At 43.2% G+C, this 27,521-nt stretch overlaps 1 protein-coding gene across 1 annotated transcript in view; it reads left to right on the top strand.

Moving 5' to 3' along the window:
- The first annotated feature begins 483 nt into the window (after positions 1-483).
- Positions 484-27,521, top strand: part of PTCHD4 (patched domain containing 4) — a 79,977-nt gene continuing 52,939 nt past the window's right edge. Inside the window, exons 1-2 of the mRNA XM_054279883.1 lie at positions 484-1,035; positions 25,226-25,706. Coding sequence (XP_054135858.1) covers positions 610-1,035; positions 25,226-25,706 — 907 coding nt within the window. The 5' untranslated portion in view covers positions 484-609. The remainder of the gene's footprint in view (positions 1,036-25,225; positions 25,707-27,521) is intronic.

Genomic DNA, 27,521 nt, shown 5'->3' with positions numbered 1-27,521 from the left:
CGGGGATGGGGAGGGGGAGCGAGGGAGGGGCACGGAGGGGTCGGGGGACGTTAAAATGCAGCATCATCCTCCGGCCCCGGCGAATTCTGTGTGTGCGTGTGTGTGTGTGTGTGTGTGTGTGTGTGTGTGTGAAGGGGCGGAGGGGGAGCGGCAGCGCTGCCCGCAGCTCCCGGAGCAGCGGGGCCGGGCGCGGAGCGGGGCTGCGCGGGGCGCGGAGCGGAGCGGGCACTGCGGAGCCGGCAGCGCTCCCGGTGCAGCGCCCGAGCCTCGCCGGAGAAAGGGGGGCACCGGGCGGGAGGGAGGGAGGGAGGAAGGGGAAGGGGGGCGGCGATGCTGCCTGGCTTGGGGGAGGGAGGAGAGCGGGGGGAAAAAAAAGGAGAGAAAGAGGGAAAAAAAGGCAAGGAACCCCCACCCCCCCTTCCCTCCCTCCCCTGCCCGGTCCCTTCCATCTCCGGCACACACACACACACCCGCACGCACACACACACCCCATTGATCAATATTTGGCTGTCTTGCTGCAACTTGCTGCAGTCTTTTAAAGGAGTAGTAGAGAGAGAGGGAGAGAGAAAGGGAAACTGGCAGGAAGGGGTAAGGAGCTACACATGTCACATGTGCTTTCTAAGACGGCCAGGAGCATCTGCAGGCTGGATCTGGTGGAGGATGCTGCGGCAGGTGATACACAGAGGGCTCCAGTCGTTTTTCTACAAGCTGGGCTTATTCGTGAGCAGGCATCCGGTGTTTTTCCTCACTGTGCCCGCAGTCCTGACCATCATCTTCGGCTTCAGCCTGCTCAACCGCTTCCAGCCTGACACTGACCTGGAGAGCCTGGTAGCCCCCAGCCACAGCCTGGCCAAGATCGAGAGGAGCTTAGCCAGCAGCCTTTTCTCCCTCGATCAATCCAAAAGCCAGCTGTATTCGGACTTGCACACCCCGGGGAGGTATGGCAGGGTGATTCTCCTCTCCAAACCCGGAGGCAATATTTTGCATCAGGCTGATGTGATCCTGCAGATCCACCGAGCCGTGCTGGAAATGAAGGTGAACTACAAAGGCTATAATTATACTTTTTCCCATCTGTGTGTGTTGAGAAATCAGGATAAGAAATGCGTGCTGGATGATATTATTTCAGTGCTAGAGGATCTGAGGCAGGCTGCCCTCTCCAATAAGACAACAGCCAGGGTGCAAGTGAGCTATCCCAACACTAAATTAAAGGTATGCTCTTACTGCATGCTTTTGCCAATTAAAGAGGCAGCACTTCATTTCTTGTCCTAAGCAGCAAAGAGAAATATAATCATATCTCTCTCTCTCTGTGGAAATGTGTGTGATCTGGGCTTTCCTCGTGAAGCAGCTGAATCTGGTGCCTTGCTTTGCTCTGGGCGAGGAGGGAGGGTGGGGAACTGGACGCTGCTGCCGGAGCAGGAGAAGAAGGGAGCGGAGAAGAGCCTGAGCACCTGCAGACCTTGCAATGCGTTGAAGGTTCCATTCATGGGGGGAAAGGGACAGGAGGTCGGTGGGGGGTGGAGAGCTGGTTTGCACTATCACCTTTTCCAGCCTCACTGCTGTGGTGGGATAATTTGTCTTTAATGTGGCCAGGAAAAGCTTTCCTCAAAGGCACAGTGAGGTCCTGTCTCTCCCTGCCCCTGCCAGCCCTGTAAGAGCAGCAGGAGGTTTGGGCCAAAGCAATTTCAGGTGTCCTGCTTTCTTTACCTGCATTCAAAGAAGGTGAAGGGATGTGGGATTTTTTTTTTTTTTCCTTTCTCAGTGTAAAAATTGTTAACTCTGTCGCTGATGGATGCGCTGGAGTTTTGGGATGGATCCCACCAGCTAGAGGCTTCCAGCAAAGTTGAAACAAGGTGAAAGGTGAAAGAAGTTTCAGTCCTCCTAATTAAAAGAATAAGCAATTTGGCACAAATTATCTCAGGACTATTTCCCTGGCACACAAGCGCCCATCTGTTTTCCCTCCCATCTGGAGCAATTCCGCTCACCAGGACTAACCTGCTGTGAGTAAATAAGGTACAAAGTTTGCAGGTAGCACATCAAAGAAGTTTTTGTGGATTACAGTACATCTGCATGCTCCCCTGGGCATTGCACCAGAGGCAGGATTTATTTAACAGAGTGTAACAAACTCCCTAGGATGCTATTTACTCATGGCTCAGGTCATAGGGGAGAAGACATGCTCCTCCTTGTAAACCAGAGATCTCTGGGGTTACCTCTCCCCCTTTTTCAAAGAGTTCCTTGGGGCTAAGGGACATGCTCTTGCAAGTACCAGCACTAAGATCCTGAAGTTATAATTTGTTTCTTACTGTACATTTACCAGAAAAAGATCCCATAAAGTCAGTGCCTGTTCCGAAATCTGAAGCAGAGACATAGATTGATTTTATTTGATTGTCTTTTTCCTTCAATAAAAGTGCCAGGTGGAACAGCTTGGATTTGGTCCCGTGGCTGTAGATGTTACAGTAATTGCTTTGTACAGAGTTGTGGCTGCCTGAGTGGAGTGTGTGGAAATGAAAAGGTGTCCTTCCTACTGCTGGAAAGTCCTGAGTGCAAAGAGTGCTCAGAAAAACAAGTTATTCTGGATTAAATATCCCTGAACAAATTTTATCTTCATGCTATTACTGCAGAACTAAAGTGAATCCTTTACATTTTGCTTATTTTTAGAATTAAAATTAAGGTAGTTCAGTGGAGAACACTGATAATCTAAACTAACAGTGTTATAAAGCAGCTTTATACAGAAATAGCCATCCTATCCTCTAAATCCAGGTTAATTTTCTTCTCTAGACAAACTCTAACTGATCTTATCAAAACTAGGATGCAGTGTGTTTTTTTTTTTCATTAGAAGATTGCCTACAGCTCCTCCTTTTTTTAAAGATAAAAGCAAAGGAAAAGATGATGTGGTCTGGATTAGCTACATATTGGATTGCCAGATAATTCACATACAGAGAAAGGTTTTCCTAAAACACAGAAGTCTAACTCTGAGCACTGCCAAACACCATCCCAGCATCTTCAATCCCCCAAAGGCTTGTTGTGTTTCATCTTCTGGGTGAGGGAATAAACTCCCTTAAGTAACTCAGTTTAAAGCTGGACAGAGCAGGGTGGGGAGCTTTTTGTCCTCTTGCCAGTGAAAGAAGGTAAAGCCACTAAAGCCTGTGACTGCACTTCAGATAAAAGCCAACAATTACAACTCATTTCTGTGGGTCCTGCTTTTACTGAGAAACACACTTTGCCACTATTTTCCTTCTTCTTATATATTAAGGACTCTATTATGGATCTGTGGTCAGCCCTGAACCTGGGCTGCTCTTCAACAATGGTGTGTCTGCAGAGACTCACCTTCTCTGGTCTCTTTGGCTCCAGCTGCTGGGATTAAGTTACTGTTTTGTATAAAATAATTGACAAGTTTATGTCTGTCATCTTTGCTGTCCCATCTACCAAGGGTTAGGAAGTTGTGGGCAACCTCTTGTGAACTTCTTCAAACCATGGGCAAGATCTTGGTTTAATCCCGGCTCTCAGTCTGTTTACTGACCTCCCTCTATTTGCACCTCTGAGCAAAGGCTGTGGAAACTCAGGCCTGTATTTCTTGTTTTGAGGTGTCTCATTGTGTTTAAACAGAAACATCTCAGATGCTGCACCCATTTGGGTAGATGAGTTTCTGGATGTTCAGCAAAGGCACAGAACCCCTGTGGCTGTATCTGTGAGGTTTTGTATTTCTTCACACTTGAACTGTGATATTAAGCAAAAGTTGTGGTTAAACCTCATGGAACTGCAAACAAGAGACCCAAATCTGCCTGCTCTTATTCAGCGTGGGCCAGTGTTCATCGCATTCACTGGTCCATGTCCTTGGGATTCTTCTCAGCTAAACTTTACTGCACCATTAGGACCCTGTAGGATCTTCTAGGTTGCCTCACTTTCTCAAAGGTCATGTTGCTTGGTTAATACCGGTAGGTTTTGCTCTTTTAATAATGGCCTCAAATTAAACAAAATTCTTCTAAAAACAATACTGGGTTTCATAAACCATGAAGGTGCCCCATATGTGTTTAGTTTACAGCACAGTTTAGTTTACTTGACATGGGTCAAGTGTCAAACTATGCTGCTCTGGGACACAATGACAGTGTTGAGCTGTTCCACTCCTCCATCTGGGAGCTGCAAAAACATCTTGTAGTTTTTTATTTCCCTCAAGCCTTGTGAGAAGCTTTCACTTTGTCTCTCTTCTCATCTCCTGATGGAGGCCAAATCAGTTCAAACCTCTCAGGTGAGGCTGGCTGAAGGCTGACAGGGGGTGAGTTCTTGGCAGGTTTCCCACAGGACTTTCTGGGAACCACTCAAGCAGGTTTCGGCAAACTGCTCCAGTTTTGAAGCAGCTGTTATCGGGCTGCAAAACCTGATGAAACTGCTCGGCTTTTCCTGAGGAAATCTGGATGTGAAGGACAATTGTTTAACCATTACTTGCTGTAGTGTTGGAAGAACTTACAGCCCTAAATACTTCCACTTTACCTATCCCTCTCTAAGGCAGGAACTTGGTCTCTCCACTCACAAGGAGCAGAGACACAGCATTCACATTCAGAGCACAGACTGCAGGGTGGTTTCAAATGCCTGAGATGGGTTTAAAATCCACTCTGGCTACTTAGGGGTCATTGTAGGCAAGTGCAGGTGAACCAGGCTGAAGGAAAATGCCAGCTCTCATTGCTTTGGGGACACAGTAGCCTGCTCACTGCAATCTGCAGCCCAGCCAGAGAGTGACTTGCCCAAGGTCATGCAGATAGACTGTGGCAGAGCAGGAAAACAAAGCTGGATATATGAAGTCTCGATAAAGATTTTTCAGACACTTCCTGGAGAGCATTGCTCATGCTTTCCTCAGTTTGGGACATAAAAACGATGCTCCTGTGCTTGGAGTCTGGACTGTGCCCTAACTTGCACAGACTGAGCACTCAGCATCAGTCATCAAACTGTTAAATCTCAAGTTTTGGCAAATATCAGCTTTGTTTTTGTCAGTTGAGACTTCCAGAACAGTGACTGGGCATGACTTCGGAGACAGCATGGAAAAGAGTCCACTCTGGCTTGGTAAATCCGCTTCATCCTGCTGATAACAGTGTGTGGTGTTCCTAGAAGTGAGCACATTGTGCCCCTGCCTCCAGGGCCAGAATGTGGTCTGAGGCACAGTTTATTTGTTGGTATAAACAGAATTATTGATTACCTGAGGATTACTTCTTGTCTACCATGAAATATGAGGGAAGAGATTGCTTTTTGACCCTGATTCGCCTATAACCACAGAAAATTTGCTGTCCGATTCCAGAAAAAGCCAAAAAAAACCCCCTCCAAACAAAAATAATGGAAGTTATTTCTGAACACAGTTTTTATATGGAAGGGAAGAAGAGAAAGGCATAAAAACATTTTTCAGGTATTTCATCTTTATTGTTTCTTTGTTGCTTTTCATGTTTATTTGCTACTTTTTCTGAGAAAAGATAATAACTGAGAACTTGCCTGTCTGAGATCAAAACAAATATGAAAACTGCTGGTTTAAAGAAACCTTTGTCAGCAGATTGGTTCCTGTAATATTGCCTTCAATTAATTAAGTATCAGTCATTTATGAACACTAGGCGAAATAGCAGCCAATAAAACCAGAAATCTCTATTACCACATTTGTGATAAACACATCAGCTGGATATTGAGTCTGCTCTTGCTTAAGCTGAAGCATTACTTGCATTCATTTAACATCTTGAAATCTCTAATTGCAGTTTTGCTGCTGGCCAGATTCTCAATTTTTCTCGCATTAACAGCTGTACTTTTAAATGAGTCTCACTCCATTTGCATTTGTGGAGTCTTTCTGACTGCTCTAAGATTAATCCCTCCTTATATGTCCCTGAGGGGGACACCTCTATGGGACAGAGAAGATATGCAACCAGAGCCCACCTCCATCAGAGTAGGCATCTATGCACCAAAAATATCCACAAACTGATTATCCCTCCAGTAAAACCACTTAGAGTGTATGATTGCCCTAACTCCAACGAGCAGATGCTTCCTCAGAAGCACTGAGGCTCTGCACCCATTTGTGATACCACCTGTCCCAGTCCAAGCATGTGGTTCAGGATTTTGTGAAGTGTTCTGTGGCTGGAAAAAGCTACCAAGTCAAAGCAAAATAATAAAACATGTGCAGGGAGAAGATCAGAAGAGGGAGACTGGAGGCTGCAGATAGTTTTCATCTCAGCCTTGCAGATGAAGACAGGATGGGGCAGACTGAGCTCAGAATAGCTGCTCAGTAGCATGAAAGCAAGTGGAAAATGTTTGAAGCCTAGGAGCATCTTCTGGCTCACAGATTGGGAAATTAATTTGGGGAAAAAAAGACACTTTTACCCTTCCAACTGTGTTTCCATACTGTCCAGCAGCACTGGGGAGGATTCCTGACCCTCCTCACCTGGATGGGCTGGTGGAGCTGGGCCTTTGCTGGGAGATGGCTCTGCAGATATCAGCTTTTGAGGATGTGATCAGGCATCCTGTCTGCTCAGTTTAGGCAAGAAAATGAGTGTTTCCTTGCATTTTAGGGGAATTCTCCACTCCTCCCTCTGCTTACTACATTAGGAAAGGTCTCTGCCTTGGCTCTGATAGACCAAGCATTAGGATAACACTCTTCTCCCATAAAGCAAAGCCAGACTATGAGCCCAGACTACACTAGCCCGGGAACATGAAACTGGGTTAACATGTACCAGGATAAGCCACTCCAATGTAAACAAACAGCAGAAAGGCAGCAGAGACCAAGCAAAGCAAGAACGAGTGTTTGGATGTTCTTTTTCAATTGCTGTTCTTCAGTTCAGAACTTAGTTCCTTGTCAATCTCTGAGGCACATTCCACCTTCAGCTGACCAGGGGTGTAGAGACCAAGTTCCTTGGGTGTGGGGCTCATTCCTTCCCATCCAATAGCTGAGACCTCTGGCCATGTAGAAGACTGCAAAGAAAGTGTTCACCATTGACCTTTTGGATGACCTTGGTTGTCTGCTTCCTGCCTTTCCCTCCCAGCTATTCCACTTTTATTTTTGTCAGCACTTGCAGGGGGACATGGCCTTTTGTGCAGTGCCAGGCCTTGATGTGAATAATAATAAAGAAGGAATTGGAAGGTTGTTTAGGAGGAGAGAAGAGCAAGATGCAATTATAAACCCCTTCTGCTAGTGATAATGGCTCATCCCTGGAGATCTAGAATGGATGTCATCTGCTTGCCAAAGGGAGAAAGCCCTGCAGAACTTTGCCATTTTTCTAAAAAGACAGTCCTCTGTGGACATAAAAAAATGTTTATTCCCTTTACTAACTATTTTGTTAAGGCTTGCCAATGTTTCTACACTGATGTGGTGTCTTCCTATAACAGTCATCTCTATGTTTTCCCAGAAGGTCTTTGTAGCCCCCTACTGTACTGGCTGTGTGAGCTCTTGGAGGGCTCTGAACTTCTGTCTTCAGTTTTACAACAGATGGGTATTCTTGGTATCTGTAACAAGAATTAATACAAATTCAGGTACCACCCAGCAAGGCAGGAGAATAAAATTTATTCGCATTAGTACAGAAGGCATGGCATATTCCCAGAGAGAGGGAGAGGAGAGGAGAGGAGAGGAGAGGAGAGGAGAGGAGAGGAGACCCTCATATAAGGTAGAAGTGAGAGGATGAAATTAGACCGATAAATACAGCCAAAAAGCAGTTCTTACAGTATCAGCATCCATGTGGGTACGCATTTACAGGCATATCTTAGTGGGCAAAAAATGATGTAGGTAAGGCTGAGATAGGTGTTTGTAAAACAGTAATCTAAGAGCAAAACCCATATTAAATGTCTTCAGACATTGAGATAATAAACCTCTATGCAGTGATTATTACAAAAGAACCCACCTACTGGTTTTCCCAGAGAAGTGAATTGAGTTGGGGAAACCGTGATCTCGCATTTGTATTGAAAGCTTTTAATTTATGCAGGCCCCACATTCACTGCCCCTTCACAGTGCAAACAGTGAGACGTGGCTGGGACTTGAGCTGTGAAACAGCTTTAAACACAAATGAGAATCTTCAACAATGTAGGAAAGCAGATACTCTGAGTGATGGAAAGGAGAGGGGAAGACAACGAGAGGCTGAAGGAGCAAGCTATGAAGTCTTTTATACCTCTTTTTCTCACTGTATTTGTCCTGTTCTCTGTTTTCCTACCTGCCGAGGGGTGAGGTGCTCATGTGGGGAATAGGCAGCAAAGGAAGTTCTTGGAAGTGAGGCTGTGAAGCATCCAACAAAGGGAGAGAGCAGTGACCAAGCTCCTGAGCATTGCAGAGATGATCCCATGCAGTGGCACGTGTCACTGCCCTAGCCCTGGACTCACTGGGTGTGAATTGGCCTCACTTTTACATTTCAGAGCAGGAGCTTAAGGTGAAGTGCTGGGGATCTCTGATGACACTGGCAAGGGTGAGCTGGTGGCAGCAGGAAGATTTCCATCTAAAAAGATTTACTGTGGGATCAGCTCAAGGGCAAACTGGCAATCATTTTTTTGGTGGCAGCTCTGGTATGAAATTTTGCTGAAGTTCTTTTTTCTTCTCCTTAACACCATTCATACATTGGTGGGCAATTCCTACACAACAACATTCCTGCATACCAGCAGCAGCTCTGCAAGACACCAGACAGCCTTCACAGCTGTGAGCTGGCCACATCAGCTTTTCTCCCTGGTTTTATGTTTTGCCATCAAACACTCCCTCCTCCAGTCCACTCTTGCCAGCAAACTGGCATGACAGACAGGGAGCTGCTGGGTGAGCATGAGTTGTGAGACTGGCATGTCACTAGCTGGCTAATTTGCAGAAAGTTTTGGTCTGATAATGATCTACAGCTAAAATATTAGTGAGCACTACATCTGTGTAACATTTCTTGAGTACGAATGAGGGCAAATATTTTGGTGTCTTGCAGACCAATTCTTTTTTAAAAATTATTCAAACCCTAAAGCCTGCTTGTCTGTGCTGAGGGCATCTTAGAAGGTAAAGGGCAGTCCTGCCTTCCTGCCCCACACCTTTGAAGGCAACAGACACCACTGAGACTCCTAGTGCAGTGCAGTGTAAGCAAAGAGGATTAAAGATCCATCTCCAGCCTGCCCCAGTTATTTTCTTGTGCTAATGATGGGACGCCTCGGAGACCCCAGTTAATACTTCCACAGGGTGGCCCAAACACCTGACATATATCTCTCACAACATGTAAGGATAAACACCACCTACAGGGCTGGTTCTGGGCCACTGAGCTGTAGTGCCCAAGTTTGGCACTGAAACAAGAAAGAAAAGCTTCTCTTACACTTTGTGTAATTGTTTCCACCAGTGTCACACGAGTGTTGTCAGCCTGATGGGCAGGTGTTACTCTTGCCACATGCATGGTGCATTTTTACACACGTGTCAACATCACCTAAAGGGTGCTATGATTCAGCAGTGGCCATGGAGGGTTTTGGTGCTTCTGTTCTAAATGTTGAATTACCTGGACTAAATTTTGCATAACCCCATTTTTTGGGATGGCCCAAAAATCTTCAGCTGCATCTTTTTTCTATCTGAAGTATCTATCAGTTTTCTATCTGATAAGGACAGGTTCCCACAGTTTCATTTTGACATGCCCCTAACAAAATGTTCCTGGTTTTTTGTATTAAAAGGGGTCATTCTAGGTAGTCTTTCAAAATTATTGCAAAACTCACATTATACTTTAGATTAGAAAATAAAGGAGGAAAAAAAATTTGTCACTTTAAGAGGAAATTTTTTTCTTATATTCAAACTTTAGGGAAGGAAAATCACAGCAAAATAAAGTCACCCTGGCTGAGGACACAGCCCAGTGCCCCTGCACATGAATTTACCCACCAGGAGGGTGCTCTGGCTCTTGTTAATGCAGTTTTAAACTGAAGGCCAAGGCACTGTATTAATGGGACAAGTGATTCTGGCTTCCAGTTTTCCAAGCCCATCTAGTTTGTAAAAAATTGTGCGGTTCATTAAGAAGAAAGATGTTGTTAGCAGTATTTCATTATGCAATTCCATCTCTTTGGCAGAATCTGTGACTTCAATATAAATCATCTTTTTCCTAATCATTTTCCAGGATGATTTCTTAGTGCAGATTTTAATACATTAAACAAATACATTAATAAATTCAGCGCAGAGTAGATGCAACATGGAAATATTCATGTTCATTTTTCCCCTAAAATTCACAGTTCGATTTGTTCATGTTCTTGACTCTTTAAGTGAGGTTTTATTCACAGATAAGCACAAAACATCCCTCAAAAGAGATTTCACCATGTAGACTTTTGCATCCAGATGACAAAACCACTTCTCTTCAGGAATGCCTGTAATATGTGGTAATAAATATTCTTGCAGTGGTGTTTCTTTGTTAACTAACCTTAAATTTTCCTGTCCATAACTAATTTCCCAACTGCATGTAGAAAACACTGGTCACCCTGTTGGTGCACAACAGATTTGTCATTGTAAATGGCATAGAAATTTGGGACACCCACAGAGAAATGTGAACATTTCTGAAGATTTACAAATGTCTCTCCACTCTTTTCTATCCCCAGGCTTCAAAATTAGCACAAGCATTAGGCTTTAGGTATATACCCTAAAATAAATTTCACAAGCTTGACAAGCTTAAGAGCTCCCCTGGTCTCATAAAGCATTTCATTTTTGGTTTTGAGAATTCAATTTTAAAGGAAAGGGTGACTTTTTTTTTTAATATATACTCCTAAAATAATAAAGCCTGTATCCTTACAACTTTTACCATCTTTTTGCCTTAATTATTGGATTTTGGAAGTGGGAGAAGGAGGACATCCTTGAAGGGAAATTTGTCTCATATAAATGTCAAATGCTGTAATTGCATATGATCCATGGTTTTTTCATCACAACATTCACCTCAAAAGGCAAGTTAAAACAGATCATTTGTCACTACTTAACAGATCTGAACAAAGCTCCTTTAGGAGTTATTCTGATACTTCTGTTGTGGAAAACCCGATTACATTTTAAAATAGTAGAAATAACAGAGAAAAATCAGGCAGAATGGAATGTGTTTTCATTTCCTTTAGAGCAGCTAAAGAAAAGACAACCAGGATAGGGAATAACCCAGGATGAAGCTCAAAAAACTCAGGTTCATGCCTAAACAATTTGAATTGGCTTTTCCCACAGCCTCTTCCATGAGGATACAGCAAACACAAAGGACAACATTCCAGATGTTTGGTAAAGGAGCAGTTTGGGGTGTTGGATGGTGGTGTTGGTGCAGGGCTATGCATTCAAGAATTCATATTCTGCTGTGACTTCTCCTTTACATTGATTTTTCCCATCATAAAGGAGAGCTGTGGTGCTTTTTGAGAAATTCAGAGCTGTTGGAGTTTTATGAGACTCTTCCATGTAACATCAAGAGGTCAAACACATAAAAGGTTTATAAGGTCAGTCTAACCCATTCCATGGCCTGTGCAGGATTATGACGAAACCCTAATAGAGAAATTAATTCAGATTGGCTTGGATGGGAAATTAGTCATGTGGGTTGGAAATTGGCAGAAAGATTGTAAATGAGGAATCATGATAAATGATAATGTAACAAGTTTATGGAAGGTATCTTGCAGGGTATCTGGAGAATTTGTGTTGGGTCTGGTCTCATCTAACATCTCTATTAATTATCAGGAAATGGAATTGAATTGCACAGGAGTGGAGTTCACAGATAATATTAAGCAAGAAGGACATGTCAGCAGCAGCTGAGTCACAGAATTTACACAGACAGATCCAGAGCAGTTAGAAAACTGAGCAGAAAATAATACAATTTTCTGAAGAGCTCTGTTTGTATTCTGGTGCCTAAAGGGCAACATAGGGTTCTCCCTTGGAACTGATTCATGTTAGCTGATTTCTGCCAATCTCAAAGTGAAGGTGCAGCACTTAAATGACATGACCAAGGTCAGAGACAAAGTTGATGTTGAAGTTGGAGTTTTGCAGCCCCCAGAGAAAAGGCACACACTTTTACCTCTGACTCTGACACTGCTTTGCAAGTAGGGACACTTCAGGACTTGATGTTCTCCTTCCTCCTTCACCTTCTTGCAGATCAAGCTCAGCAGGACACACACAGCTCCCTGTGTACAGCTTGAACAGTGCTTTGGAGGCTGCAGAGGATGTGTGAAAATGTCAGGGAAGCCTTGATGGAATTTTGCTTCTCTTTGTTCCTTTTGTTTTGTTCCTTTCTAGAAGGAAACAAGTCCTCTTCTGGAGTTTTGTGCTGACTGTGGATTTTTGATGGGTGATTTGATTTGGACTTGGATGATTTGTAGAAGTCTTTTTGCCATGTTGTGCATTGTTTGATTGTTCCCTAGCACTTCAAATTTGAAAATCCTCATACCCCTAATGTCACAAATTGGCTCCATTTTGTCCCTGTTGAATTTTGTCATTTCTTAATTGTATTTTGGTTGTGCCAGGGGAAAATTGTGGTAGCAGACAGTCCTAAAACTTAGTTGAACAGGATAGTTATGAAATATTCAGCTGGATCATATCCTATTTCTTGTCCAACTTGAGCATGATTGCAGAACGATTGTCTAGGAAATGGCTGGTGACGTTTGTGAAAAAAATTGTGGGGTCAGGCCATTTCTTCTCCTCTTTTTGACCACAACATCAGGGCCTTTGCTGCAGTGGGTGGGACCTGATCTGGTCTTCAGAGTCAAGTTGGGACTCTCCCAATGAGGGTCTGTGGTGGAGCAATTTGTGGATGATCATGCAGAGAGTCACGATAGCAACACATCTCTTTCCTCTAATATGAGCCCTTTCCTATTCAGCATCTAATCTAAAGTGAGCCCAGTGTGCAACCAGAGGATAGAAAGGTGAATCTGCAGGAGTAATTAATTTCAGTTTTTCTAAACATCTACATTAGGACAGGAGAAACTCACCATTCAAAGACATTAGGGACCAGAGAAATAATATTCATATTATGCATTAACCTTTCAGATGGTGAAAATTAGGTGAGGTGAATGAATGCCATTATACTTTTATTTCAAATCACCCAAAACAAAAAGTTCCATGAAATTTCTGTAAGTATGAGGATATGCTAAATCTAGAGATCTTAACAGAAGAGGCTCAAGTCAGATGAAGATTTTCCAAAAATCCTAGGGAATAATCTGTGTTTGCACTGACATGAGAAAAAACCTACCAGAATAATTCCACAGAGAAAATCCAGGCTCCTTCTCAAGTCCATTGCAACTTTTTCTCACTCCAAATCTCTGGCAGGGCTTTGAAAAACTCTTTTTGGAAATTATTATTAGACAGTTGCAAAAGAACTAAAATACATTAATCTGAATAAGGAATTAGCTCCCACTGAAGGAACTGGAATTAAATGCCATCCTTATCCAAAATAGATTGCCAGATATTGGCAGTTTATTGCAGCAGGGAGACAGAGATTTTGCAGAGTGCTCAGAAGACAAATGCTGAAATTCCATCATCTGGAAGTGCTTTACCATCTGATTACTCTTTGGCTTACACGATCAGAATTTTTCCCTAAATATTTGCTTGAAATCCAAAGCTGGCTAGATACCACAAGGTCCCACCATCTGCAACATTTTTGTTTTAGAATTAAAAGTCCAATCCTTCCTGTTCTGCCAGAACCAAAACCTTTCCAAATAGACTATACTAATACAAAATTGAAAAATCACCTTGCACAGCAGGTGATTATGAAAAACCTTTTTTGTTTTTTAACACCTATGGCATTACAGTAATTGTAAAATATATATTTGCAGAGAAAAGCTTTGATGTATTGTAAGGAAACATCTGAAATCAGTTGAAAAGATGGTTGTTAATACTAATATTATTTACAGAGAATTTCTGCATTTCTCCAGAAGTGCTTTACACAGTAATTAAATATTAATCTCACTCTGTATCTTGATCTCATTCTTAACAGCAGCACTACATTAATTTATACATCTAGGAACACACATAACCTAACTTCAAGCATTTTATGAAGGTACATAAACTTGGCTTTGGGGCATTGTAGGCTCTAGGAGGACTAAAATCCCTAAGAATGAGAATCAGTCCATTTAAGATAAAAATTGCCCTCCAGAGGTGCCCTGTTTTACGGTAGCAGTCAGTGAAGTAGTCCTGAAATTTTCACAGTAGTCCTGACATTCCCAACCTGGTGCCTTGGTTAGACAGCCTGGCTCAAGATCTCAGAGCCTCAACTGGGTCTTCTCATGCTTTGTTCTGGCTGAATAGGCACATCCAAATCAGAAACTCTCCTTGAACTTAATAAGGATTGTGTATTCAGAGTAAGGACAAATACTCAGCTGTGAAATACAGCCACCTCCAGGTATGGCACAGCTGATTTCACCACCAGACTGGGGGGTCTCAGCAGAGAAAATTAAAGAAAACTTCTGCCAGATGGCAGCAGGGAGGGGATGAGGGGATTAAATCTTCATTTTTCCATTTTTTACTTGTTTGGGTTTTTTTCTTTTTCCCTTCCTATTCGGTTTGCATAAACCTGGATTATTTCTCCAATCCATTTCACCACACACCACATGAGCAGCTGCTCCCATGCTTGGCAGGGAGGAGATGCAAGCTTAGGACAGAGAGGAAAGGGACGTCTCCTTTGGCAGCATCACCACCTCACACTGAGAAATGCAGCTACTAAAGAAAGTCCAGCACCAGAATGGGAGGATTTGTGGAGCATGGGCAGCTTCTCCAGCTGTGTGTTTGCACAGCAGGGTCCTGGGCCCTGCCAGAACCTCACTGGTGACCAATGATTATGGTCTAAACCGAGACCTCAGCATCTGCTGGACTTTCTCTGTGTCATCCCAATCCTCCACAGCACAGAGGCTGCATTGAGATAATTTTCCAGGCATGCAGACCTTGTTCAGTGGCACCCCTGCAATCTCTAGGTGAAGGGTTTGGGATGATGTAAAATTTCCTGATTGTCTCACGCTGTTGTGTAACATTGGTATATCACTGTGATGCGTGCTGTGCTGAGTGCAAGACACCCTCTCCCACAGAGTATGACTGAGAAAATACAGAAATCCAACCCTCCTAGTGTCAGTGAGCTTCCATTGTAAGAGCTCTGCAGTAATGAGAGCCAATGGGAAGCCCAAAGTGGAGAATCATAGAATTATTTAGGTTAGAAAGAACATCAAGTCCAACAATTAACCCAACACTGCCAAGTCCACCACTACATGTCCCCAGACACCACATCTGCATGTTTTTGAACAATTCCACATTGATGCCGTGGCATGATGTGGTATTACATGCCATGATGCCATGGGCTTTCCTTTTTTAAATGGGATAAAATTAAAAAAGATCTGTTAGAGGATTGCACATGACAACACCTTAGTCTCTATGGGCTACTAAGAACACAAGATTTTACCAGGAAGGGAACACATTCCAAGGTGATCTTGAGATAGAATTTAAAAATACAAAAGCTACCTGCTGATGTTCAAATGTGGGTGTCAAAAATCTCTATGAATGTACTGAATTCAAAAGTACCCTGGGTGGGAGTTAGCAGAACCCCAGCTTTAGTTAGATTTTAATGTATAAACACAGACCTACTTAAATGCCTCATTCCCACTTCCCCTTCCCAGATCCTCATCCAGCACCATGAAAAAAAGGAAAAAAAAAGAATAAAAAAGGAAAGCATCTGAAAGTAGACATTTTTTTGGCTCTCTCCAGCTAACAAATGGCCAAACTCATTAAAACCCAGTGTGTGCTGGAGAGAAGGGAGGGATGCTTCACGGTAGAGAAATTGCTGCACAATGCCAAATTCGAGAATAATAAAAAAAGAAGGGAAACTGATTAATTATCTCTTAGAAAAGAGGAATTTTCAGCTAGAAGTGTTAAGTGTCCTCAACTGTATTTGCTTTGTGCAGTGCCTTGTTATATCTTACTGAGGATAGTGAGAGTAGAAGTCCCTGCTAGGACTTGGATAAGAGCACAGCAGCATCTTGTACTCAAAGGCTAGGCTTAGCTAATCCAGCCACCTGTAAATTAACCTCAAAGCCATTCTAGCCTCAAAATCTTGCCACATCACACTTGTCTCTGTCTGATTCTCAGTTACTTCTTTTCTTCCTGCCTTTGATAGAACATTTTTGCAGTGTTTCAGTACTTTGGCTGCTGGTCCTTGGAGAAAAGAGGATGAGCAGAGACAGATAAAATTAAAGAGATGTTTGCCAACATAAAACATAATTTAAAAAGAAAAATGCACCTTTTTCTGTGTCATTATTGAAACTTCAGATTGTAAAAGCTTAAATGATTCCTGTGGATCTGCTTTACTACTCACTTTTTTATTCTCTGCTGTTTGTTTTTTAACATTTCCTTTAAATGAAGTAATAAAACCAGGCAAATCCAATCCCTTTCACTTTCTGGCAGATTTCCTTCCTATTTCTTCTGTGTATTGGACTTCAAGTGGTGTAAGGAAAGCAATTAGAAGAGGCACACAGTGGGATGCTCACAAAGCAAGAGGGCCCACAAATATGTCAGTGAAAATCTGTATTCTCTGTTTAGAATCTCCTGTTAGGGACAGTCACTGGATCCCATTCTCATCCCTCCAAATCTCTTTAGCTTGGGTTTATGGAGTATGGGATGAAGTTTTTCAAGCAGTTTTTGTCTTTTGTTTTTGTTGATGTGGAAAGAAGACAAGAAAGAAGGCTTTCTATATTTCTGGTGTATTCTGCTGTCTTTTTTTATTTAGTAATAAGGGTCTTGTTTAACTTATATCTCCATGGACCTTCAGAAATCTAAAGATTAAATATTCCCAAGAGATAGAAAGAATTTGGGTTGTCCTGTTTACTCCATTGGGAGAAATACAAGACCCTCTTGAGATAACAAAGCTGTTAAATTTCACTGGGGTACAAAGATAGCTTTAATTCATTAGTTCATTTGCTTACTTTTTGTTGCTAATATAATTCAAATCACTGCATTTATGAGAAGAATTTATCTATCTAAAAATTGAACAGTTCTATTCTTCCTCCTCCTTGCAAGCAGGTCATTTCATTTCCTTTTTTGTTGAAAAGCTGGAAAATCAACAATACTCTGAGACTCCCAAAGGCATCTTCAATCTGTGTCGTGGAAGACACTGTCTTGGTGCACCATAGTTTAGAAATGGACAGAGAGTGAAAATTGGGCTAGATGGACCACTGGTCTGTACTGAAAAAACACTTCTTATTTTTTTAACACTCGTTGCAATTTTCCTCCTTTCCTTTGAACATTTTTAATATTGCACTTAAGCTGTGGAGGAAATTGGAATTAATATAGAGTATTCATTGATTGAAAGCACTCATGATATAGATTCATAGAGACTGCCAAGCATGAGAGACAGTAAATGCATTCTCCAGACTCATTCCTGCATATGTCAGTGAGACTGTTTATATACAGTGCTAACTGTGTATATCCAAATATTGGTGCTTTATGCAATTCCCTCGAGGCATTGCTGTCAGTGATTCATTCCTGTGTTTCTCCTTGGCACAAACAAAATCTCTTGGGATGAAGAGTAGCTGTGGGCAAGACCACAGAGACCAGCACCTTTTTCTTTTTTTAATTGTATCTGAGCAGTTTTCATGGCTTAGCAACTGGCAGTGGCTTGAATGTTTTCTCAGTTTGCATAGGTGGAGAGTCGCAGCTCTAGCAAGCAATGCAGGAGCTTGGATTTCCCCCACCTGGCATCTCCTTGCAAAAGTTCTGATCTGCACTGGCTACTTTCATCATCATATTTCATCCTGAAGGATTTAGGGGCCAGATGTAGCCTTACCTTTGCTCTGGTAAGGAACAGGCTGTGAAAAGCAGAGGCTGGTCCCCAGGTTCTGCCTTGAGGGCTTGTGATCCTGGGCAGGGCAGAGCACAAACTCCAAGGTCAGTGAATGGTGAGGGGGGAGCAGGAGCTCTGTGCCTGCTGGAAACAAGAGGACAGTCATGTTTTAATATCTGACCTGGTGGATTTACACGCCCAGGGTAGCCTACGACTTCAGAAGTCCTGCTGACATGGATCTCCTGTGAAAGGTGAACTTGTGTCACCTACAAACCTTTCTGAGTCACCTACCTTTCTCCTGAGGCAGCCATCCCAGCATCCTCAGGCGCTGGGCATCCAAAGAAAACTGTGCCCTTCACCCCTGCACCCATGTCATGGGGCTGGGTGTGACACCAGCTCACCTGCCTGAACAGTCTGTGCCAAAGCTGTTTCACTGCTGTGCCTGTGTCCTGCTCCTGATGGAGGGCAGAGAATAAAAAGGCAGAGACACCAGCTGCAGCCCAAAATTATCCCCCAGTGCTTGCAGTTCTCTTTGTGCTGTCTGTGACCCCCCCATCTTCCAACACCCTTCCCACCTAGGGAGATAAAAGATCACAGCCCATGTGGGTATTGCTCATCAGCTTCAAGGACACCACCGTGTCCTTGGGGGCACGGGTGCTGTTCAGGACAGCTGGGGACTAAGCTCTGCTGGGCACTTAATCTATTCCTCTTTTCCAAAAGGAACTGGGATGGGATCTGAGATGGACTGAATGGGAATCTGACCTTGTGAGTGAAGGGATTAGTTGAGTAACAAAGAGCATGAAGACAGGACAAAGAATGAAGGGGGGTTGCAAAGGATGTAAAGATGAAATATAGTCTAGGAGGGAAGTGAAGTGAAGCTGGTGTAGGAGGGAGAGAGCTTATCTTGTATTTTCTTCCCAGAGGGATGTGCAAGGGAAGAAGAAGATGAAGTTGGAGCCTTTTTTCCTTCCCTTCTGTCCTTCCCTTGCCTTGACAGAGATGCCTATTGAGGGTGACGGGGCATAGGGACAGCTTGTCCAAAGAGGTGGTGGATGCCCCATCCCTGGGAATATTCATGTCCGGGTTGGACGTGGCTGAGCAACCTGATCTAGATTAAGATGTTCCTGCTTATTGTAGGGGGTTGGACCAAGTGACCTTCAAAGGTCCCTTCCACCTGACCACACTATGATTCTCAGAAAACCTGACAGGGTGACACTGAAGGAAGTGAGGAGCACCACTCAGAAACAGCCTGTGGACTGCCAGAAGCTCCTCCAAAGAGAAAAGCTCTCTAACAGCAGTCACACTTTGCTATTGCACCCTTATGAATTCTTCCATAATTTGATTTACTTCTAGGGCCATTCTCTTATTCTCTGTTATTTACACTACAATATATGTCTCTTGAAACACATTTCATCTGTTCTTGCTTCTTTTATCAAAAACTAGAAATCAAAAGCTGTTAAGGGTAGGGGTACAGGCCCAGAGTCATTAGGAAGAGGTGTCAGATGTTGCTGACTCCCTTTTGGGTGCTCTGTGTACTTCTCTCTTTGACTTAAAAATCACCCTAGAAGCTCATGATTTCCCTGGGAAGGGGCTGAAGGGCTGTGGGTTTGTTAACCAGCAGGACACGTCTGTGAAGGGACCGGCATGAGCCAGGAATGACAAGGCAGGTCAGGGATTTTTTAGCATAATAAAATCTGGGGTCAAGTCTTAAGTAATCTCATGCCTCTGCTTTAAGGGGAGAGAGACAGGCAACTGCAGAGAACAAATCTGCCTCTGACCTGTACCTCAGGATGGAGCAGATCATCCTTTAGATGTGCCTGACTCTTCACAATGACTATAAACCAAATTTTCTTGGCCAGCTGGTGAGCTGAGCTTCATCACTGCTGGGTAGCCAGAAATAAATGAATTCTTTATTGCAGCAGAGAGTTAGACAATTATTTTCTGGATAATTTCTCATGGCCACTTTCATACAATTCATTTTTGGTGTGTGAACAGATCCCTAGGCCATGCTCTGTCCCTGTTCCCAGCCAGACAAGGTGCAGCTCTACCTCAAATGTGCTGCCCTCAGTGTTCACCTGTTCTGGATGCTTCCTCCATCATCTCTACAGAACAGCTGCACAGCAAACAGTGCAGGAGCACCTACACAGCTGCAAGGGCAGGAAAACTGCTATATAAAAACATGTGGGAAAATGCTGACATGAATCAGCATTATGTGTTCTGCTCTGGAAAGGAATGCTGCAAGAATTTTTGGTAATTGGTGGCTGTGCAACAGGGATCGACTGGTACAAGGTCTCCAAGCATAACTGTACTAGGGACAGGAACATAAAAATCAGTCTAATTGAAGAGAAAAAAAAAATCTTCCGCTGAAGTTTTACAGTGAGGCTGAAAGGAACATGAGCAGCCCAATATGTTAAACCCTAAATGAAAGGGGATTTAAATTTTTTATTACTTTTTTTAACTTGAAAACTGGCAGCTGGCTGAAAAGCAACTTGCTTCATCCTAACTTCTGTGCTTTTTAGCATAATATTTTCTGTGACCTACAGTAGAGTAGGAATGTCCTTATCAGAGGGAGAAACAACTGCATTGATTTCATTAGGATGTTTATCACACAATGTATTTCAGCAGACATTCCTGGTTGCCCTCTGTTGAACACTTTAAGCTTTTAAGATAAAATAGCATGCAAGCAGGATGGCATGCTTTATCCTAACCTTTCTATAATGTAGCTTGATAATGATCTATCACTCCAGCTGATGAAAGGAAGCAGTTAAAGAAAAATAAAAATCGAGATAAGTTTGCTGGCTAAGGTCCTGTAGGTGTACTTGAATGAGAGTGATCAAGCAGTAGGGAACAACAGCTCCTTTCCTTGTAGCCAGGGATCTGAAAAGAGTTTTAAAACCCTCACCAGCCCAACCTCTGCTGAGCAAGGTGCTAAGGAGGTAGAAGCCATGTCCTCTCAAAAATAGCTCAAACCCTCCCTTTTTCCTGTGAGAGGAAAGCCAGAGGAGGCTGATGCCATTCAGAGCAGAGATGAATGATGGAATAATTTATATTCAAAAAGACCTCTAGGATCACCAAGTCTAACCCTTGAGTTGCCACTGCCAGGCCCACCACTAAGCCCCATCCCTCAGAGCCAACACCCACAGCTGGCCCTCCCTGCCATTCTCTGCACTGACTACAGCCCCTTTCTTCCTGACTCAGAGAGATTTTGGAGAAAGAAAACCCCCCAGCAGAGGGCAAGGCCCTGCCGAGGGCTAGTGCTGCAGTGACCACACAGAACCCCCAGCGGGAGCTGGGCCTGCAGCACCTGCACTGAAAATATTAAGGAAACAAAACAAAAAAGGCCACAGGTAATTTTAGTAGTGAGGGAGTATTTCTAGTGTCCCTCTGGGCTGCGTGCTGAGAGGATCTGTGCCTACTACTATTATCACTAGCAGAAGATATTTAGCTCAGTAGGAGCAGCTGGTTTCCTTTAACCTGAGAGGCCCTCAGCTCTGGAGCAAGTCAAACATCCCATACCACCTACATATCTTCTTAGGAAATTAAGGGTCCAAGCATCATTTACAGAGAAGTTTCCATCCTGAAACATAGCAGGGGTTTATTCTCTACACATTCATTCACAATTAGTGAATCTTGCTGCTGAAAAAACAAGGAGTTTGGATTTTCAACCACAAGCAAGGTCAGGTCTGCATTGACACAGGTGGCAAAGTCCGTCATGCTGGGGGGAAAGGAAGGTGAAGCTGCTCATGCCTGTCGTCTTAGTTCTCATTCTCCTCCCTTTCAGAGCCTTAATATGTCAAATGCCTTTGAGGCAACTAGAAAAAGAGGAGGAAGAACACAAAAAACAATTTAATAATGTCCATTGAAGCAAAGAATTTTTCTTGCCCCCTGTTTTAGATGAAATATCACATGCCCCAGCAGGTGATCTATATTTCATTGCATCTTTAAAGATGCTCAGGTCTGGAGAGAATTACCTGCCATGAGAATCTGGAAGAACAGAAAATTCATTAAAAATATCTAATATTTATTAGATATTTTTAAAAAATTGAAAAAGAAAAGAGCACATACACAGCCTGGGAATTTGAAACAAGATTCCAACCATGCAAGTGACCTTGCTAAAGTCAATTAGCATCTTCTGTTGTAGATACATGGGTATAAAATCATATATAACCAATAGTTATTATTATTACTTATTTTGGGGGGTTGTTTTTCTGTATGTAGTATCAAAGAGTAGCAGCAGATGTAGGTAAAAGTGTGAGTGGTCTGTAGTCTGAAACATCAAAATATGTTATGAAATTAAAAATAGCAGCATGCAGGCATATGCCAGGAAGGACGTACTAATTAGCAGAAAGCACCTTTTTTAATGCAGAACTATATGAAGTCTTATTCAAAACCTGCCTGGCTCTTCAGGCATCCTTTACACAAGTCATTGTGGGCACATTTTGTTTCCCAGAGCTTAGGCTTAGTTCAGGAATTTAGCCCTTCATGCCTTGTTCTTTCACTCAGTTGATCTTGGAGGACAACAGAGAACTTGAGGCAGTGAATAACTCCTCTGAAGCTCCCATGAGATTCCAAGAACAGGTAGGTCCCTGTCTTGGACTCTGGGAGGTGCTGAAATTCATGTTAGCAGCACTGGGTCTCCATTTTCCTACACATCAGTTGTCATCCATGAAATGGGGTGAACAAAAGACTGTTGTCCCCCATATTTCTTCTGCTTTCCTCGCTAAGATTGTAACCACTGCAAAGAAGCTGTGGCTGCCCCACCCCTGAAGCTGTTCAAGTACAAGTTGGACAGGGTCTGTAGCAATCTGGACTAGTGGAGGGTGTCCCTGCCCGTGGCAGGGGGTTTGGAAAGAGATGATTTTTAAGGTCCCTTCCAATCCAAGGTGTTCTTTGATTCTGCTACTGTATCTGAGAAAAGCCCCATTTTCCCAAGTGCTGTGGTGCCACATTCATGTTTAACTGCAGCAAAGGCAAAACCCCTCACTTAGATAGGAAACAATTTGCCTCCAGAAAGAAGGGAACAGACAAAATGTCCTCACAGCAATTCAGCGCTTGTGATTTCCTCAATTCCATCTGAAAGCTTACTCTCTGTTTTGCTGACATACGAGCTGGGTGCCCTATTGTACATCAGTGTAAAAAATAGCTGTTATCTGCTGTTTCACAGGAGATACAGCAGAACATGACTTATTTGTGCCTGCTCTGCTGCCTCCTTTGAAGTGTGGCCGTCGCTCGCTGCACCCTTTGCAGGGGAAGGCAGATGGTCATCACAAAGTTTCCCATAACCTTGCTGTGCCTGCTGCATAGTGAATCAATGAAACCTGAATTACAGGGCTCTGCCTGGGCTGGGAGCTGTGCTGCTACAGAATCCTGCAGCTCCTGCAAGCCTCTGAATATCAGCTCTGCCCAGACACTGAGGAAATAGGAAATTTCTCTCCAAAATTTCGACACGGTGCCAAGTGGGGACTTTTAGCTGAAAAGTTGCATCCAATGTGAGCCAGGACTGCATTGCTCAAGCCTTAATTACCAGCTTGGAAATGCACTTTTTTGTGGGTGTTTCAGTGTTAGGTGTGACCTCTCCTTAGAGAGAGTAGAAATAAAAAATCCAAACAGGATTCAAACATCAAATGCTGGGGATGAGGATTTTTCGGAGACTGAACAGCAGCAGCTGCCCCTCTGTGATAGCTGTCTCTGCTTATGTGACATTTGCAATGAGGCTCCAGGTGATTTGGGAAGCTGGCACTAGACTGCAGTTCACCTTTTGTGTCAGGTCGTGCCAGGATACCCTTGCCAGAAGCCACTATTGTGGTGGGAATAACAACTGGGAATAGGGAAAAAAATGAACTTCTGAAAAGCACTTTGTCACGTTCCCTGGGCTCTGGCAGGCAAAACTGGGAACAGTGTGAGCTCCTGCCATGAAAGTAGGCATAGGGAGAAATTTCTCAGTGGGAGGATTACCTCCTTTACGTACTTGATTGAAGGCAAGGTGAGTACATAAAACATTTTAAACAGTCTCCCAATTTCTGATATTTATTTGCTCTATGAGTCAACATGCTGGAAGACATCAAAATTTTATAAAAACCTCATTTCACCAATTTTTCCTTAGGATGGGGATCATTGCTATGAGCAGGTCTGGCAATTTCAGATAATGACCTGCATGCAGCACAGGTGCTTCTAGAAATGGGTAATGCTGGGTACAATACATGTTGAAGTGTCTCCCCCAAATGGTTCTGGCCTTTTACAGATGACTGCTTCCATGTGTACGTGTGGAGGGCAGAGCCTCTCCCAAATTCAAGCTTTTAGCTCATTCTAATAATGTGCCTAGGCAAAGGATGTTATCTCATATGAGATAACACTGCTGCAAGGTAGTTTAGACATCAATGCCTTGATCATTTTACGTTTTTATTAAATACAAGAGGAATAAATCTGAAAACTTATAATTTATGCTGGGGAGAAAGCAAAATATTATTTGGTTTACAAAAGACAATCTCTGGATTTAAAATTTTTGATAAAAGAGATTACTTGTGCTGGGATAATTTTATCATTGAGTCTTATTCCTCAATTTACAACTGGATTTGATCTTCTAGACCAACACAGGCTTACCCTGTCTTGGAAGGGGCACATACAATTATCCAACAACCAGTGGCTACAGAGAGAGGACCTTTCTTACAGGACATTTCTTATTAACTCCTTCCAACAATAAAAGAAAAAACCCAAGCCAAATATTAAATGGAAACAGATAACTTCACAGAAAAAAAGGCCTGGTCTGGTTAACAGGCAGAGGCTGAGTGGACTGGATGTGTCCTTTACTGATTGTCATGAAGTTTTATATGTCCTAGCATTTACTAAAATAAGTGAGACCAGAGTAAGGTTTATACTCTTGAAATGTATAAAAAAACCCAAATCCTGGTTAAATTTAGGTTTAGGTAGATTATTTTCTCTGTGCCACTGATATAAATCCATGAAATCTCAAATTAACAATTCAAAAAGTCTAATTTTAATTATATTTTTCTGGAGACAGAATAGCTATTAAACTTTTTGGATGTCTGTATCCTGAGGAATCAGGATTCATTTTCTGTACATTCCCAACTTCTAAAAATCATTTCTGAAGTGCCAAGAAATCACAAATCATCCAGAAATTATTCTTTATATCAAACTTTTTGTATTAATTGGAGATTTGTCATTGTCCAGCAGTTAAATGTGGAAGCTCATCCTCTCCCACGGGGTGAAGAGCTTGCATGCCACATTTTGGTCCTGGGTATCTTGGAATCCCTGAGACTGCAATGAATATCTGAGCAGTCACTGAACTGCAGCACAGAAATGCAAATGAGCCTGTAATGAGTAAGGCAGAGTTGTGGCAGGGAGCAGGGACAGATCCCAAAGCCCAGTGAGGTGAATGGCAAGGCTCCTGTTGAGTGCAGTGGTGTCTGAGCAGAGCTCTTGGCATGTCTGTGAGAGGAGACAGAGTTTATCTCTGCACCACGTCACAAGCACGATAACCACACGCTCATCTTTTCTGCTTTCTCTCCCAGGATGGAAGGAGCAGTTTCATTGGCCACCAGCTTGGAGGGGTAATGGAAGTGCCAAACAGCAAGGACCAGAGAGTCAAATCAGCCAGAGCCATCCAAATCACTTACTACCTCCAAACGTATGGCTCTGTCACCCAGGACCTCATTGGGGAGAAGTGGGAGAGCGAATTCTGTAAACTGATGCACAAGATGCAGCTGGATCACCAGGATCTGCAGCTCTACTCACTAGCATCCTTTAGCCTCTGGAAGGACTTCCACCAGACCAGTCTCTTGGCCAGGGGCAAGATTTTGGTGAGCCTGATGCTGATTCTCCTGACTGCAACCCTCTCGAGCTCCATGAAGGACTGCCTGCGTAGCAAACCTTTCCTGGGACTCCTGGGAGTGCTCACTATCTGTATTTCCAGTGTCACTGCGGCAGGGATATTTTTCATTACTGATGGAAAATATAATTCTACTCTGTTGGGAATCCCTTTCTTCGCTATGGGTAATTATTTATCTTCATAATAATAGGATTAACAGAGTTTAATGACAGAATTGTAAATTACATCCTGGGTTATAAAGTGCAGATTTTACTTTGAGTGAAAGTCTAAGTCATTTTCGTCTTTCTAAATTGATCTGTGCCTTGCCAAAAAGAAAAAAAAAAAAAAAAAGGAAAAAAAAAGGAAAAAAAAAGAAAGAAAAATGGAAACAAAACAAAGCAGTAGCAACAATAAAAAGCAAATTACATTCCTGGAATCTCAGCCAACATGAGAGAGGGGCAGTTCTATTGATCTCTGTTATAGAATGAAGGAGAAATTGTTATTGAAAACTAGTCAGCTCAGCAGACAAAATGGATATGTGTTGACCCAACTTTGATGGGAGGCCAGCCAAAAGAGTAAGTTAAACAGGAGAGTACCAAGGAAGGGCAGATTTTAACATCCTTCCCAAGAAGGGCTTTTCTTCGAGCTCTGCCTGAAGGGCAGAGTGGGAGAGGTTGGTGTGAGAATAAGATTGATGGACTTTATCTCAGAGAAGAGATTACAGTTGTGGTGTTTGCCAGGCTGTGAGCACAGGGCCTGTCAGGATCTGTGGCACACAATCCCTTGGTTTGTGAAATCCCAGATCAGCTGCACAGATTTCCTCTGCGTGGCACCCCGACAGGGGAAGGTGTGCAAGAAGAACAAATGTAATACCCAGCTCTTTAGGCAGAAGAATTGCTTTCAGTAAATTGTTTTCTGGTACTGTTTGGTTCCAAGCACTTCCAGTGCATCCATGTGGTTGATGAGCTTGCTGGGAAGTTGCATTGGAAAGGCAGAGGGAAATGTGCCCAGCTCAGCTATGGAGACAGCGTTGTTTGGTGCCCTCACATCCAAGTTTGTCAGTTTTGCCATACCATGAGTCTGAACCCCAGTGATGACGCTGTGCAAAATCTCAGTGGTGGCAGCCCAGAACTAAATATTTACATGCTCAATTTCAGATGGCAGAGAAACTTCCCTGTGACCAGAGCTCTGCATTCTTACAGATAATTTCTTAAGTGCTGTTCATGCTTCTAGTCCTCCAATCAAGTACTGTGTTATGGTAAGAGTCAACTAAATATGCAAAGTCACAAGCCAGAGTCAAGGTTTGAAAACGGGTCTTATACTTTCCTTAAAACCTCAATCTCTCAAAAGACCATATTTTCTTCTCTTCCCCTAAGAAAACTTGCATGGGTGTATGCATCCCCAACCCCAACCTCCTATTTAATCTAGCCCCTAATAATGCATCTGTGTCACTAAACAAAAGGGCAGAGCTGTGGCCTCATCAGTCCTGCTCTCAGACTCTCTGGGGCAGCTACTTGAGGTGGGAAAGAGTGGAATGGAGGGATTGGTCAAGATTCCAGAAGGGAAAGAGAGGAGTGAGGCAAAAGACCCCAAGGAATTGCACCTTTGGTTCAGCCTCATTAATATTGATAAACAAGGCTGTGCCAAAGCCTCTAACTCAGTCGTCTGCACTGTGGCAATGGCCCCTGACATGGACTGCCCTGTGCCAGCTCTTCAGATGTTGTGCATGGCTCTGTGGTGCCAGAGGAGTTGATGGAAAGAAAGTGCTGAGATGGGGAAAGGGAAAAAAGCCAGCAGAGAACGTGCCAGGTTGTGATGGATGGATCCTGACCTCTGCCAGGGGTGTGGGTTCAGGAAACAAGGAATGGAGAAAGGGATGAAGTGAAGGGGGCTCATGCTTGTTATCAGATTTTGGCAACTTTTTCCTTGTGTGTCAGGAGGTGCATATAGAAGGAGGAACCAAAAGGCACTGCCTTGCTTGTGCAGCAATTTGAAGTAAA

The sequence above is a fragment of the Melozone crissalis genome, unplaced genomic scaffold, assembly GCF_028551555.1.
Source record: "Melozone crissalis strain CALT ecotype California unplaced genomic scaffold, PUWL_Pcris_2 ptg000027l_1, whole genome shotgun sequence".
NCBI classification, from domain to species: domain Eukaryota; kingdom Metazoa; phylum Chordata; class Aves; order Passeriformes; family Passerellidae; genus Melozone; species Melozone crissalis.
Note: the sequence above shows the minus strand (reverse complement) of the source record. Positions and strands in the feature narration are given on the sequence as shown.